Source organism: Rhagoletis pomonella, unplaced genomic scaffold (genome assembly GCF_013731165.1).
Source record: "Rhagoletis pomonella isolate Grant_MI unplaced genomic scaffold, Rhpom_1.0 Rhpom_scaffold_00006, whole genome shotgun sequence".
NCBI classification, from domain to species: Eukaryota; Metazoa; Arthropoda; class Insecta; order Diptera; family Tephritidae; genus Rhagoletis; species Rhagoletis pomonella.
In genome coordinates this window covers 58,656,402-58,668,764 of record NW_023458560.1, presented here as the reverse complement: position 1 = coordinate 58,668,764, position 12,363 = coordinate 58,656,402, and the positions used below count along the sequence as shown (strand labels likewise).

General features: G+C 39.7%; 1 protein-coding gene across 1 annotated transcript in view; it reads right to left on the bottom strand.

Annotated features, from left to right (window-relative positions):
• The window catches only part of LOC118742001, a 76,627-nt gene that overhangs the window by 2,246 nt on the left and 62,018 nt on the right, over nucleotides 1-12,363 (bottom strand). Inside the window, exons 5-7 of the mRNA XM_036473966.1 lie at nucleotides 7,692-12,308; nucleotides 6,402-6,538; nucleotides 6,134-6,214 (exon numbers count right to left, since the gene is read on the bottom strand). Coding sequence (XP_036329859.1) covers nucleotides 6,134-6,214; nucleotides 6,402-6,538; nucleotides 7,692-12,308 — 4,835 coding nt within the window. The remainder of the gene's footprint in view (nucleotides 1-6,133; nucleotides 6,215-6,401; nucleotides 6,539-7,691; nucleotides 12,309-12,363) is intronic.

The window sequence follows — 12,363 nt, the reverse complement described above, 5'->3', positions numbered from 1 at the left end:
TAATATAATTTTATTTTATTTTACTTTTGATTTATTTTCATTTTTTAGTTTATTTTCTTTGTTGATTTTTTATTTTTAGTTTTCTCTTTTTTAGTGTATCACATTTTATTTTATTATCTTTATCAAATTTTTATTTTATAAATTTATGTATCCTTATTTTATTTCATTAATATTTTTTTAAATTTTTTTATTTATTATATTCAACAATTTTTATTGAGCTCTAGGCCGTTTTATTTATTTTAATTTTTTTGTATTTCTTTTAAATTTTTACTATTTTATTTTTTTCATTTTAGCTTACATTTTATTTTAAATTTAATTAAGTTACGCGTTTTACGTGTTTCATTCATTTCATTTTTTTGTGTTAATCAATATTAAATGTTATTTCTATTTTTATACTGCAATTTACTTTATTTATTTAATTTTTTTCTTAATATTTTAATTTTTTTTGTTTTATATTAACTGATATTTTTTCATTTCAATTCATTTAATTTTATTTTAGTTATTTTTTTAATTATGTAATTACATTTGAATTTAACTTTTTTATTATTTTATTAAATTTTAATCTTATTTTTTACATTTATTACTTTACTCCCTTATTACCTATTATAATTTGAATTAATTTTATTTTTATATAATTTCTTGTTTTACTATTGTTATTTTGTTTTTAACTTTTTTATTTATTTTTTATTTGTATATTTTATTTAATATTTTAATTTTTTTTGTATCCCATATTATTTTTAATATTTGGGTTAATTTGCGTAAGTTTTTATTACATTTTAATTTATTTTTTACTTTGTACCTTTATAGCTTTATTCTACGGGTTTGTTTAATTTTTTGCTTTACTTTTTAATGTTTATCACTTTTTAAATTTTATTTGAATAAATTTTTATTTTCTTTTTGAATTAGTTAGTTCATACAAATCTCGATTGCAAAATTCTTCGGATACGATTCGTTTTGAATAGTTTCCCTTTTTTAAATTTCATTCACAGTTTGTGTAGATATTAGTTTGTTTGTAGTTGGAAATCATTTTTATGCTTTAAATTATATACATATATATGTATGTAGGTATTTTTTAAAAATAAAAGAGATATTTGAGGACCAACGCTTGGAAAATGGAACGAACTATTAAGCAGCCCGCAATTGCAACAGATAACAGCTAGTAAATATGTATGTGCATATATACTATATAGTAACAAGGCAACAATGACGAGCAATAAAAAATAGAAGAAAGGAAAATATACACCGTTAACAGCTTTCAATAAAACTATAAATTTTTTAGAGTTCGCACAGCAAAATTAAAATGAATGAAGGCAAGCTGAGTAGCTAAGATGTCTGGCTTGCAGGCAGGCAACAGCAACACATCAGCGCAACTGACTCCTAAACACTTGCCATAAAGCTGTTTTTCCCCACATGGCTGTTTTTTTTTTTGTAATAGTTATTAGCCTTTTTTTAATTTCCTTTACTTGTTTTCTTAAAAAAAATAATCAAAATATTTTCATTGTGTATTTCATTGGCAACAAAAAATCCAGACTATCGCAGTCAAGCAGGTGAATTTTCTTTTTGGATTTTATTTTGCTGGCTGCTTAACTTTCTTTCACTTTTGTTTCGATGCACTCTTTAAATGCCAGAGGTAGAAATGAGTTTTATGATTTTTTCAATTTACTTCTAAGCTCGTTCCATTTTCATAGCAGCCAACCAGGCCCAATGCTGAGATCATTACTAAGCGATATAAACAAAATGTTCCTTTATTTAACTCCTTACAACATTTCATTTGTTGCTTACATTTTCACTTTACATACATACATACAATATTTACATGGAGATAAAAAAAAACTTAGTTAAGCCAATAAACTTACGCGTACATTGCAAACAAAAAGTCGCCAGCGTCAAACCGGCAAACGCAGTACTCTGAGCACTGTGCATAGTAAGACGCAGCAGAGTGCGCACCCTTCTTGATTTGGTGACTTTTGTGGATATTAATTAGTGGTAGCGTGGACCAGGTTTAACTGCAATGTTTTTAATTTTATTTAATTTTTTTTTCATTTAAACTGCTTGCTACTTGCTTGTTATCTTTTCTAAGCGAACGCAATGGTCTCACTACTCATAGCCTTCTTTGCAGTCACTCATCTGGAAAAAGTAAAGAAAAGAGAACGGATATACAGGTGAGTGAGGTTGAAGGTGAAAAAAATCATAAATATTCAATAGAACAATTGTGTTTGTGTGTGTCTGTGCAATTCGTGATTAAATGGTTAGATGGACATGAAGGTTATGACTACCTACTTAAAATTAATTATTATTAAACGAAATTGAAATGAAGAAAGTAGCTATTTCATTGCTAATAAGAAGTGATATAAGAGAAATGATATTAAATTCAATCTTACAAGCTTTATTACGAAAAATTAAAAGATTAATAAAACACAATACATACAGTAATTCATAAACTGTTTTAATACGAAATAAGGCAATAAAAAAATAATTTTTTGTTCGTGCTAAATTCGCAAACTACTGGACCGATTTTAATCATAAACTTTTTGGAATAACTTATTTTTGCTGCAAAGAACATCGGAGTTTTTTTTACTGAAATTTTTTATTATTATATATTATTTTTTATATGACAATTGTATGAAGATTTAGGAGAATTCATAAACAATACTACGATTTACGAAACTGTATGCTTTTCAAGCGTTTAAGTTGGGAGAGAATATCAAACCACTTAATATTGTTCACTACTCTCTCACAAATAACAACCTGTTATGCTGGTTGAAAGAACAAATTTGCACTACAAAAGAGAATAGTGTTATATTTAAATGCAATCCACTCTATGTTTCGTGGTCTAAAAGCAATGGAGTAGGCAACTACTCAAAAAGAAGGGCTCTATTAGACTCCGCAAGGAAATTAACTATCCTGAAAACCAGTTTGAAGTCGAATAAACCTCATGTAGTCCCCATGCGTTTGCTTCCGCTACCGTCGACGTCTTCGAAGATTTTTTTTTGGAGCACTTTAGCTCTTCTTCCTGCTAAGATCGAACAGTAGACAATGGATGAGGTATTGTAGAGTATGGAAACGCCAGCCAGATTATGCGCAGAGCAGTGTACGTTAGTAGCTAACAATATCACCAATGAACTGCAAGAAAAAGGTCCGTAAATAGAGAACTGAATCTCCTGTATTGTAGCAGATCATCTTCCAAAGCACAAATTACTGAGCGGTAAACCAAATGCGGAGTATGAAAATACTAGTAGAGACCTCACAACCGGACATACTAGTTCTTCAGTTGTTTCGCAGGCTGACATTTCCTTACTCAGTTCATCAAACTCATTTGCACTGAATTGGAGTGCCCACTTATACCAAGTGGTAGATTTACAATAAGTACATCTGAGCAAATTTAGTATGAGTACTCTGGTTATGTCCTTAAGGGAAGCTAAGTTGGGAATGGACCAAATGAAATCGAGGTGTCTATTAACGCCGTAGTTCAATAAATAAACAAACGAAAATGTAGCATTCAACAACTGAAAATTCTTAAGTTCTCAAATGCATAACGAGGGCTTATATTCAATACCATCTATCTGAAATTTTCACAAAAACTAATTTGTAATGTTAGAACCCATCTGGGACTTATCTACCTGTCATCACTGATGTTAATTCTGACATTGCAATTTAATAGCAAATTCTTCTGTCAAGCATTATACAGGTCAGCACTAATATCACCGATGATAGTTAAGTCTTAGGTGAATTTTTGTATCAGAATCTCATTTTTGTGAAAATTGCAGATAGAAGGTATTGAATATAAGCCCTCGATAAATGAATATAAAGAATTATGCCATATGAAAGTGCGCTGTGTAAATCGTGAACTTTGTCCATACTGCAGACAACCGCTCCTGAAAGTATTTTAATAAAAAATTTTACACGTACACTCACAGATCCTAAATATAATTTGCGGGATATGGCAGCCCAAACGCACCTAGGGTGATAAATATTGAATGAAGTCAACTCTTTATACGTAGTTCATTTAAAGCATTTTTCTTTAAGCTTATTTGACCCAAATCAAATTTTTAAGGCTACCACTGCATACATACATAAATATTTTCTCTTTAACATGTATCAAAATTTGTACTACGCGAAAGATTTAAGTATCTCGCGAAATGAGAGAAAAAATAAAGTATCTTCCGAAACTTTGCACAAACACGTATCACTTTTGAAGTATATGGATCAAAACGCCAACACTGCTGGCAAGCGATGCCTTAGCAATAGCGAATGCCAAAGAATTCTCTCTGCAGAAAGTTCAGCAATGAGAATGAGGAAAATTCAACTGACTCATGCACCTCCTCAATTTCATTTGTGATAGGTAGTGGTTTAGCAGGTTAATGCCTTGATTATTCTTTCGTTTCACTTTGCTGGCACTTACTCACAAAGGCATTCAAGCGTGCCATATGAACTTTTCTCTCAAAGTTTACACTGCTGGCAAATGTAAATAAGGATTAAAATTTAAAAACTAATTAATAGAACTAAAGAAGAATCTGTGGAATATTAATAATAAAATACTTTTTTCGCAAAATCTATAAAGGACCCTTTTATTTCTCAAAAAACCCTGGGTAACAGTTATCCACGCTGTATTTATTTATTTAGATCTTACAGCTTAATTAAGCCTAGCTTAAACTTACAGCCGATCAACAAAGTTTAGGCCTATTTTTTTTTAATATTTTATTTACCCAAAAATTTAAGTACCAATTTATAGTTGTCTAAAAATTTGTATTCGGTTTTTAAATTACCCAGGATACGTGTCTAGTTTTTATAGTACCAAAATTTTATTTCAAATATTTACATAACCAAAAATTTATATGCAGTTTTTAAATTTCGAAAATTTATACGCATTTTTAAATGTCCAAATATTATGTCCTCCTTTTAATGGCCAACAACCTAGATCTAGTTTTTAAGGGCCCAAAAATTTTTGTCAAACTTTTAGTGACCGAAAATTTGTGACCATTTTTATATTAGTAAAAATGGATGTTGAAATTTCCAGTAATTAAATTTTCAAAAATGTATTCCACATTTTTAAATAACCAAAAGTTTTTGCACATTTTTTAAATAGTAGCCGAAAATGTATATCCATTTTCGAAATTAATATTTCATGCCAAGTTTTTACATTAATGTTATTTATGTGCAATTTTTAAAAGACAAGTTAATTTGTGTCCAGTTTTTAATGTTCAAAGATTCATGTCCAGCTTATAAATTAGCAACTATTTACTTTCAGTTTTTCAATTAGCAAAACATTATGTCCAGTTTTTCATTTGCAAAAATGTATGTCCAGTTTTTATTGCCAAAAAAATTATGTCCAACTTATTAATTAACAGCTATTAACTTTCAGTTTTAAATTACCAAAAATTATTTTCAGTTTTTAATGTTCAAAAATTGATGTGTGTGTATGTGTGTGTCCAACTTATTAATTAAAAACTATTTACTTTTGAATTAGCAAAAAATTATGTCCAGTATTTAATGTCTAGAAATTTATGTCCAACTTATTGGTTAGCAACTATTTACTTTCAAATTTAAATTACCTAAAAATGATGTTAAAATTTTATATTCCAAAAATGTATGCCCTACTTATTAATTAACAACTATCTACTTTCAGTTTTAAGCTACCAAAAAATTATGTTCATTTTTAATGTCCAAAAATGTATGTACAACTTATTAGTTAGCAAGTATTTACTTTAAAATGTAAATTACCAAAAAACTATTTCCACTTTTTAATGCCCAAAAATGTATGCCCTACTTATTAATTAACAACTATTTACTTAAAAAAATTACCAACAATTTAGGTATGTCCAGTTTTTAATATCCCAAAGTGTATGCCCAGCATATTAATTAACTATTTGTTATCAGTTTTAAATAATCAGAAATTTATGTACAAGTTTTAATGTCCAAAAATGTATGTTCAACTTATTAATTAACAAATATTTATTTCAGCTTTTAAATGGACCAGTTTTCAGATTTCTGATTGAGGGTTTAAATGTTTGGGCCATTTCTTAGTGTAAGACGGTCTCAATGTGTTATTTATGTGCATATGTGTATGTGACTGTTTATTTTTGTTCAATATGTGTGTAGGAAAAATGTAGGAGTGTATTATTGGAACACTTACATACTTTACAGCACGATTCCGAAATGTTTCCTGCTCCATATCCCGTATTTTATGTGTCAGCATATGCTGTTTGAGGTTACCCTGCGGAAAGTTAAAGAAAAAGAAGAACGGGAAAAAATTTTAGTAAATTTTAGTTTTTAGTTTGAGTGTGTAAAATTAAAAGTAAAAAAGGAAAAGAAAATTAAAAAAATTCAATTCAATAAAAAATAATCAAATTAGGAAATTTCGTCTGTTTATATCTTTTTTTTATTTTTTTTCAAAAACTTACCTTTGTTGTAAAACCGCGATCACAGATTGTACACTTGAATGGTCGCTCCTTAGTGTGACTGCGATAATGAATTTCTAAAGCTGAATGACAGGGGAATGTTTTGAAACAGATGCCGCAGGTGGTGCTCCCTCGCACGCCTATAAAGCGAAATTTTTTCGCAAAAAAAGAAAATTGAAAACGCATTAAAATCTTGAACGGCCAAGCTACCCTGTGGGGAAAATCTCTAGTTCTGAACTGGGGCGCTTCTAGTACATTTAGACCCAGTACTGGTGGCGATAAATCTCTTTTGCATGCAGGCAACTGGCGAATTTAACATGGCGATGTCCTAGGAAGTGTCAATTACCCCCCCGCTGCTTCCCTTTTTCGATAGTTCCGAACAAGTCCTAAATTCTATAGTTCCGAACCAGTTTCAAAATCGACAGACGAAAGCAAAAAGTATCATGATTCTTCAATTTTTTTTGTTCTTCCGTGTGTGCGATTTTAAGTTATTTTGGAAGAAATGTGTTTTCAATTTGAAATTAAATTTGTTTGAATGATTGTAAGAAATGTACGTTTACATACCTTTAGCTGTAGCTGAGTTTGCAGACATGCTCGCTGTTATTTCTTAGATTCCAGACGGTCCCAAGATGTTGAAATGTTAACACAAATTTTTGTTTTGTGAAAGCTATGAAAAAGCATCTGCGAAGCGCAGAATAGCCCCCGCTGCATCCCTTTTTCGATAGTTCCGAACTTGTTCTAAATTCGACAAATAAGATCTAGTTCGTTCTGCATCCCTTTTTCTATAGTTCCGAACTTGTTCTAAATTCGACAAATAAGATCTAGTTCGTTCTGCATCCCTTTTTCTATAGTTCCGAACCATTTCTAAATTCGTCACTTTAGATATCGATTTCTAGAGAAAAAAAACTGAAAAAATTGGTATTTTAAAAGTACCACTTTTCGCCGATTTTGGACTGGTGGGGATCTAGTTCATTTCGGACTAGTTCCTTTTTGGCGATAAAGACCTAGTACGGAACTAGAAATTTGATTCACTAGTCCGCGGATTCCCTGCAGGGTACATATATACACACACACACACACACAGATATGCATGGTAATAAAGCAAAATCCTCATTTAATTAATTAATTGAAAAGATGAAGCTAATTAAACTCAAATTTATAGCCACAAATACCAGTTACGCATGCGCAACTGAGCATAGCTAATAAATAATTTCACTAAAAAAACGAATGCTAACCACCTAAAAGTGGGTCAATGTACTGCATAGAGCAAGCAATTAAAAACTTGGTACTCACCGGAAAGTGCAAGTGGATTGAACGGTGCCGCCGGCATTACCGACTGCGCAATCGTATTCATTGCCGAGCACATCGTTTGTGCTGTGGCCGGCGGGAAGAGCGGCAGGTTGGGAAACATGCCGAAGGGCGGACGCGCTGCAACCAATGGATTGGGTGGCTGTGGTCCCTGTGGTGGTAGGCAGCCTGCGGGCTGTTGTTGTTGCGCCGCCGCTGCTGCTGCCGCCGCCTGTTGATGTTGCTGCTGTTGTTGCAGATGATGCGCCAAGTGTGGTGGCGGCAACGAAAGCTGATGTGGTGAATGTGCCGACGCATGCGCCGCTTCCTGCTGCTGCTGCTGTTGTTGTTGACGCATATGTTGCTGATGCGCCGCCTGATGCTGCTCTTGCTTGATTTGGTGTTCGCGCCTTAGCTGTTCGGCATGCAAGGCGACGGCATGCTGCTGCAACTGTTGATGATGGTGCTGCGCTTGAGCTTGCGCATGCGCCGCCGCTGCTGCTACCGCTTGCTGTTGCATTAGATGCTGGTGTTGCTGCTGCAGGTGGTGATGCAGCACTGGCGGCAGGCAGTCGACAGCCGATGGTGGTACCAGCGGTGAGGTGAGAGCAGCTGCAGGACTCCGTTGTGGGTGCGACCTTTGCGTCGGCGCCGATGTGGGGCTTCGTGCTGTGCTGCTATTGGCGCTGCTGTTGCGCACCGGTGGCGTGGGCGATTTTCGACCACCCACAGCAGCCTGAGGAGCTGCAGACGTCGGCGCTGGCGAACGTGAGCTGTTGCTGCTGTTGATTTGTTGCATTGGTATGGCGCGTGGCGTTAGATCTAGAGCACCTTGTGAAGCTTCGGACATGGAGCGCGCTGGCGAGCTGATGCGTGTGGAGCAGTGACGCGGCGCGCCCGAACTGGGGCTGGTTGGCGCGGAGTTCACCGAGTTGGCATTGCTGGCAGCCGAACGCGGACATGGTGTGGTATTCACGACACCGGTGGCATCGATGCGCAGCTTTTGTTCGAAGAGCAAGCCTTTGAAGTCATTGCTGGATTTCGGTCGATCGCTCACGTCCAAGTCGTGCGCGCTGGACATGTGCTCGGATGAGATATCATCGTCAAAGTCATCGCCGCAGTCGATGTTATCATCCATGTCGCCCTGCGATGACTCCGAGCCGAGTGTGCCATTGTGTGGGCCCAGGTGGCTTATGGCGGCGCCAGCGCCTGGCATGGCGCCGAAGTGGAAAGCCGCGGCTGCGAAGGGATTCATGAAGGCGCCCGGCATCATTGACGGTGGGGGATCACGTATCTCGGCTGCTTGTATTTGCTCGGGCGTGAGATCAGTCGGCTCGCCGGTATGCAGCCGTATGTGCTGTTGTAAGACCAGCGCATTCGAGTACTTTTTGTGGCAGACGGGACATTGGTGGAAATTGCGCATGGGTGGCCGGATCTTGTGCACCGCCATGTGGGTTTTCAGATTCCCTTTGGTGGTGAAAGCGCGTCCGCAAATGCGGCACTTGAAGGGGCGTTCGCCAGTGTGCGTGCGGTAGTGCATCTGCAGCGCGCTCTTGCATGACAAAACACGATCGCATACGACGCACTGGTTTGGGTCGGTGAGCTTCTTGTTCTTCATCAACTCCTTCAGTTTCAGCGTCTCCGAGGTGTTCGAAACCTCGATGAAGTTCTCCCACGAATTGTCATTGCTGTGGGGGCGTGGTAGCAGCGCCATCTCGTGGTTGATGGGGTTGAAGAATGGCGAGTGTTGTAGGTGCGCGGGTGAGCGTATGGGCGAATGGTGTTCGGGCGACAGATTTTTGGAAAAATTCAGTGGAAAGCGTTCCGCAAAGAAGTCGTTGCGGTGGTGCAAAGATGGCGGCAGCTGACCGGATGTGGGCAGGTGATCGATGTGGTTGTGGGCGCCTGGCGAGGGATGCGGATGCCTAGATATGGGTGGTTGCGCTGGCTGTACAACAGGTGGCAACGCCAATGGCCTGGATGTGGGCGTTGGAGGTGTGAAGGGCGCGCTGGCGCATCTCTGAGAAGGTGATAAGGAGGTGCGTGCAGGTGATGTCGAACGCTGTACTGGTGGTGTGTCTGCGCGTTCCATCTCTTCGTCCTGCGAATCCGTATCGATTCGTTCCTCTTTGATTTGTATGTCCAAGGCTTTCGCTGCGTCCTGCGATGTGGCAACATTTGCACTCTCCGATGGCCGTGACGTGGTTGCCTTCTGCGCTTCCGCTCGAACTTCTTTTTTTTCCTCTTCTGTGATTTCAGTCTTGACTGGCAGTTCGGGTGAATTGGATGCCGAGGACTTACGCAAATCAGTTGGCAAATCCTGGTTACTCTCCTTGGATGCATGCCGAGCCGTTGGCGCTTCCGCGCGTGACTGCCCAGCTGGCGGCATATGCGGAAAGAATGGATTTGGGAAACCCGCATTGCCCAACGACTTCAGCAGCTCCATGGGCGGCCGATACAGACCGGGAAGTCCGGGAAAGGCAGCGATTGGCGGAAAAGGTAACGGCAGCGATACTGGCGGCATCTGTTGGGGCATTTGTTGTGGCAACGCTGCCGGCGTATGCGTCGGCGTACTATCCGGCGACATTTGATCCAACAACGGTGGGTGGAACTTGTCCAAGTGCTCGGGTATGGGCGTGGCATTCATCGGTACATGCGGGAACTTGTGTGCGTGTCGCTGAAAGTGCACTTTCAGATTACCTTTGGTGGTGAAACGGCTGCCGCAGACGTTGCACTTGAACGGACGCTCGCCAGTATGCGAACGTATGTGTATTTGTAGCGCCGAATCAGAGCCGAACACCTTGCCGCAGAAGCGGCAGCGATGCTTAAAGAATGGCTCATTTCGGTTCTTGCCTTCGCCATTTTTATCACGAAACGCAAACTCATCTGCCATATTGTTCGCGAGTATGCCTTGCGAGGCGGAATCCAGCACCTCTTGCGCGCGCTTCTGCAACATCTCTAGCGAGTTGGGCTCAGGCAGGTCATCATGATTGGTAATAATGGTCGACGCCAAATGCGAACCATAAGGCAGCGGCATATTCTCGAGCGCTTTCAGTTTGCTCAGCGCATCCGATGATGTTGGTATTTTTCCGCTCAAACGCGCGCCTTCTGCGCTCGCACGCGTCGCCACCTCTACGTTCATGCGTCTGGTAGCAACGCTGAAGGCGTCTGCATCCTCATCATCCTCGCGCTTGCGCTTGAGTGACTCTGCCGCTACGGAGGAACCGCTAGCCCCGCCTGATGTACTCGACTTTGTCGTGCCGTCGGCGTTTTCATCAAGCAGCGGCACGCCGGCATTGATAAGATGCTGTCGCGCTTTTGCTTCAGCCATGCGCGCCTCCGCCTTCTGTCGTAATTCCATCTCAGCAATGCGCTCTTCCTCCTCATACGTATCCTCCTCGCCATCTTCGCGTTCCTCTTCCATTTCCTCACAGTCGCCAGCGTCTGCTCCTTCGCTCGACCCCTTCGGCTGATTCATGGCCAGCTGTGATTGCAGCTGTTGAATGAGTTGTATTTGAAAGAGTTGTTGTTGTTGCAAATTGAAAAGCGCTTGCTGCAAGAATGCCAATTGTTTCATTGCTGCGTCATTATCGCCACCCTGCGCGCCATTCGCTATCGTCTTGGTCGCAAATTGCGCGATAGCCATTTGCATATTCTGTATGGCTTCGAAATTGACGGGCGCAGCTCCAAAAGCGGCAGCGGCAGCAGCGGCTTGTGGCAATGTGGCGAGCGCGCTTGAGGTGGGCGTTAGTGGTGCAGAAATGGGATTTGCTAAGTTGTCATCTGACTCGCTTGCAGCCATTGCATTGCTGCTCACCGAGCCACTGGGTTTTGGTGTCGCTAAATTAGCTGGTAATTCGCTGGTTAGCTGCTTCAACGCCAATCTTTCTGCAGCTGGTTTAACTTGCGCTTCTTCCGCTCCATCTCCATCTGCTGCTTCATTTTCATCCCCATTGTCGTCCTCATCTTCCATCGCTGACGCGCGCCGCTTTTTTGCAGCGCCTACTGCCGCATAAAGCTGCGATTTCGCTTGCTTTTCCATATCCATGTGTGTGGGTGAATCAAATTTGCTGTTGTTTGTAACACAAGCTTTATCTGTCGGATATGTGTTGTATGCTGGTGAACCGGCTGCGCTAATTGCTGACGCTGCGCTGTCGCCACCTGCCATTGTTTTCGCTACCACCGCCGCATCAGCAAGTGATTTCAACTGTAGTAAGCGCTCCACAGGCGTTGTGCCGCGCGCTTGTTCTAGGCGCGTTGGCGATGCACCGGACATCAAAAAACTATTGGCGCTGCTGTTGCTATTGCTGTTTCTGGTGTTGTTGTGATTGTGATCTTCGTTGAGCGCAACGTCGTGCGCAGCAGCAGCGGCAGCAGCCGTATCGGCTTCTGTTGTTGTGCTATTTTCAGCCAAATCGGCTGCGCTTTGTGTGCGATCTTGCACTTGTGCCGCCGCAACGGACAAATCATTGCCAATTGCGCTGTGCAACGGCGTAGCAAGCACATCCAAAGCTGTCATTGTTGTTGCTGTTGTAGCAGGGTCTGTTGTGTTGTTACTAGCCACTTCTTGACTAGCAATGGGTGAACAGCAAGCACCATTCTCCTCCTGATCGCTTGTATCATCTGAACTTGCACGATGACGAGCATAAAAAAGAGAAGAAGCAGAAAGAAGAAAAAA